The sequence below is a fragment of the Drosophila willistoni genome (genome assembly GCF_018902025.1).
Source record: "Drosophila willistoni isolate 14030-0811.24 chromosome XL unlocalized genomic scaffold, UCI_dwil_1.1 Seg141, whole genome shotgun sequence".
Taxonomy (NCBI): domain Eukaryota; kingdom Metazoa; phylum Arthropoda; class Insecta; order Diptera; family Drosophilidae; genus Drosophila; species Drosophila willistoni.
Window position 1 is genome coordinate 702,121 of NW_025814052.1, and position 3,319 is coordinate 705,439.

The window sequence follows — 3,319 nt, forward strand, 5'->3', positions numbered from 1 at the left end:
AAACAGTTTTCCAAAAATCTTAAAGAATGAGCCAAAAAACTTATACAAAATATCCAATTAAAATCATATGAAAGACACTCCAAGACAAGCAGGATAATCCAATATTTTCTCTTAAACTTTGTTTAACCTACATTCGATTTAGTTGCCGTGATTGACATTTAAACATGAGTAGCAGAAATTAGTTTACCAACGACTCCTTCGATCCAACCAATGAAAACTCACAAAACGTATGACAGAGTCATAAATGTATTTTACATATGGTAAAAAAACGAAATCGGCGAAAAAAAAAATGCATTCTATATCATATCAGATATCAGAGACCTTTGATATTGAACATGAACATGTGTGTAATAGATAGACAATAAGCAAGTGAGAGCGAGAGAGCGTGAATATAGTTCAGCTCTCTCGCTTACTCGCCCCAGCTAAGCGAAACGATTGCGAGTATAAAATCAAATTAATATACAAAATTGCAAACATGGTGACAATTGTGGCAAGGCGATATCATTTCTTTTTGGCATCCTTAAGGCCAGCGCCGGCATTGAATTTAAAGAATATAATATCACCATCCAACACCGTGTAGTTGCGTCCCTGTTGGCGATATTTGCCCGCCGCTTTGGCATTCGCTTCACTGCCCTCAGATTTAAAGTCCTCGAAATGCATTACTTCGGCCATAATGAAACCGCGCTCGAAATCGGTATGAATACGTCCAGCGGCCTGGGGAGCCTTTGTGTCCTTTTGAATAGTCCAGGCTTTAACCTCATCCGGTCCGGCGGTGAAGAAATATTCCAACTGCAATCCCTTATAGCCAGTAATAATGATCTTATCCAATTGGCTTTTGCATTTGGTTTCCTCCTCAAAGGCCTTGCGTTCAAGTTCGTCTTTCTCGCTCAGCTGCTGCTCAAAGGCACCAGAGAATGGTATGAGGAGAGCTCCCGGATCGTTTTTATCAATCCACTCTTTAATCTTTGGTAGCCACTTATTCTTTTTGCGTATGAAATCTTTGTCAGAGAGATTAACCAGATAAATCACTGGTTTTGAGGTCAAAAATAAATACTTATTTAATGTCTCAATCTAGAAAGAGAAAAGGAAATACATCAGTGATTAATTAAGTTTAATATGATGATGCGACAGCAGTTAAACTTACATCATGGACATTCCAATCTTCAAAGCGCAAATGACGCTTCTGATCAATCAAAATCTCCTTGATCTTAACCATAGAATCATATTCCGGTTTCAATTTCTTATCACCACCACGAGCCACCACTTTTTCCAGTTTATCTAGATTCTGGAGTAACTTTTCCTCATCCTTTAAACGCAATTCTTCCGAAATGATCTCCAAGTCGCGGACTGGATCAACTTCACCCTCAACATGGGTAACATCGGGATCTTCGAAGGCACGACACAAATGGAAAATGGCATCGCAGGCACTGATGTGCGAAAGGAAATCATTGCCCAAGCCCTGACCTTCGGCGGCACCCTTGACAAGACCGGCAATGTCCACCACATTTAGATAGGCGGGTACCACACTGAATGACGACGAAGCGTGTGAAAAATGACAAAAGACAAACATTCATATTTATAAATAAATAGTTTAAACAATTTCAATCACATTATTATATATGTATATATATGTATCTGTATGGGTATAGTATATAATCAGCGTAAATCTGAAGGTCATAAAGTCGAATTAACAAACACAAATCGATCAATCTCTAACCCGCAGATGGTTCTGCCTACAGATCATTTCTAATCGACTGATTGACTTATATATATATATATATATATATATATATATATATATGGATACGTTGGTGTTGCTATTTAAGATTGAAACTTACCTGGCTGGTTTATGGTATTCCACCAGATAGTTGAAACGCTCATCAGGCACAGGAACGCGACGTATGGGTAAGGCAAGATAATTCCAACAAGTGACGACATGGACATGAAAGAGAGAGAGAGAGGTGGAAGATGCATGTTAGCGGAGTTTTGGCACAAAGATATTATATTGGGGAGACCCGGCAGCGGCAGCTACAACAGCAACAGCAACAACATCATCAATTGGTGGTCCACAAAAACCGCCGATCATTGCAATTTTCTATAATTTTGTTGTGCCCAGATCAAGGCGGACGCAAAAAGTAAAAATGAAGTCGTCCGGCACACAAGATGTGCTGGGGTTAAAGCGGCAGCAATTTGCATATTGAAAACTGGATCTGATCAAAATTGCCAAGGACACGCCTTCAAGAAAATTAAAACGAACGAAAAACAAAAACAAAAAAAAAATTCATAGTTTTGAAATTAGAAGCGGTTTACTGTGGCTGCAGCAGTTGTTGTCGTTGTGGTTGTTGTTGTTGTTGTGTGGTGCCTTTTACGCTGCTCAGCTCCTGCGGGTGAAAAATTATATTTCGTTAAAAATTACAATGATTAAGAAAATTGAAGAGCCGCCAGGCATATTGAATATATACATATCTATATATATAATATATATATAAACATCTATATAGCGAGTAGGTAGGTAGGTATATGTGCCTATAATTGGAAATACTTATTCTCATTGGGCTTAATCGTGCAGAAGGGGAAATTCTCCGCGGGGGCAGCGCTCTCTGTCAGCACGTTGAAGAACGTCGATTTACCCACATTGGGTACGCCGACAATACCAATTCTTAAATTGGTGCCAATGCGTCCGATTAGCGCTTTGCGTTCTGGTTCATCATGCTTCTTCGGTGGCATACTGAATCCTTTTTAGTATTCTCGCAACTCAAAATAGTAACAAATTTTTATAGATTTCTAGTTTCCCAAATTCGGTTTAACCTCACTTTACGTCTAGTTTGACTCGTTCAGTTTCCAGCTAATTAAAATGCAAAATAAATGGAATGTTATTTGATATGATTAATAATAGGCAGCAACTATCAATTAATTGCACATTGGAATTTACAATATTTGCTGCAAATATGTTTAATTACTTACTTGCGGCTTTTTGTTGCCTTTGCCACCTCCGGCTGATAGCGCTGCCAGAAGCTAAATTCGTGTCTAATTGTGGCAACTCTAACAATTTGACGGCGTGGCGTATAACGTTGCCAGATATCACTCACATAGGCAAATTTGAAATTAGGGCGCTCAACTACAAAGTCGGCTAAGCCATATGATTTATTACAAAACAAAAACCATTCGAAATTCTAAAATATATTTCTAGCTAATTTTGTATAAAGCGACATCTTTTTCATGACACTTGTCATTGGCCAGCACTGAGGCGCCGACGGCGGTTATTGAAGGAAACATTGCCAAAGGCATTGGTTTCTGCAATTTCCCAATAGATGGCGCT

General features: G+C 38.8%; 1 protein-coding gene across 1 annotated transcript; it reads right to left on the reverse strand.

Moving 5' to 3' along the window:
• Window positions 1-228: 228 nt before the first annotated feature.
• Window positions 229-3,043, reverse strand: LOC6649163 (obg-like ATPase 1). Its single transcript, XM_002070989.4, has 5 exons — window positions 2,965-3,043; window positions 2,547-2,845; window positions 1,839-1,899; window positions 1,145-1,526; window positions 229-1,071 (listed from the first exon to the last, which is right to left on the reverse strand). The coding sequence occupies exons 2-5, from the start codon at window positions 2,725-2,727 to the stop codon at window positions 502-504; spliced, it is 1,194 nt and encodes a 397-aa protein (XP_002071025.1). The 5' UTR covers window positions 2,728-2,845; window positions 2,965-3,043; the 3' UTR covers window positions 229-501.
• Between the last annotated feature and the right edge of the window lie 276 nt (window positions 3,044-3,319).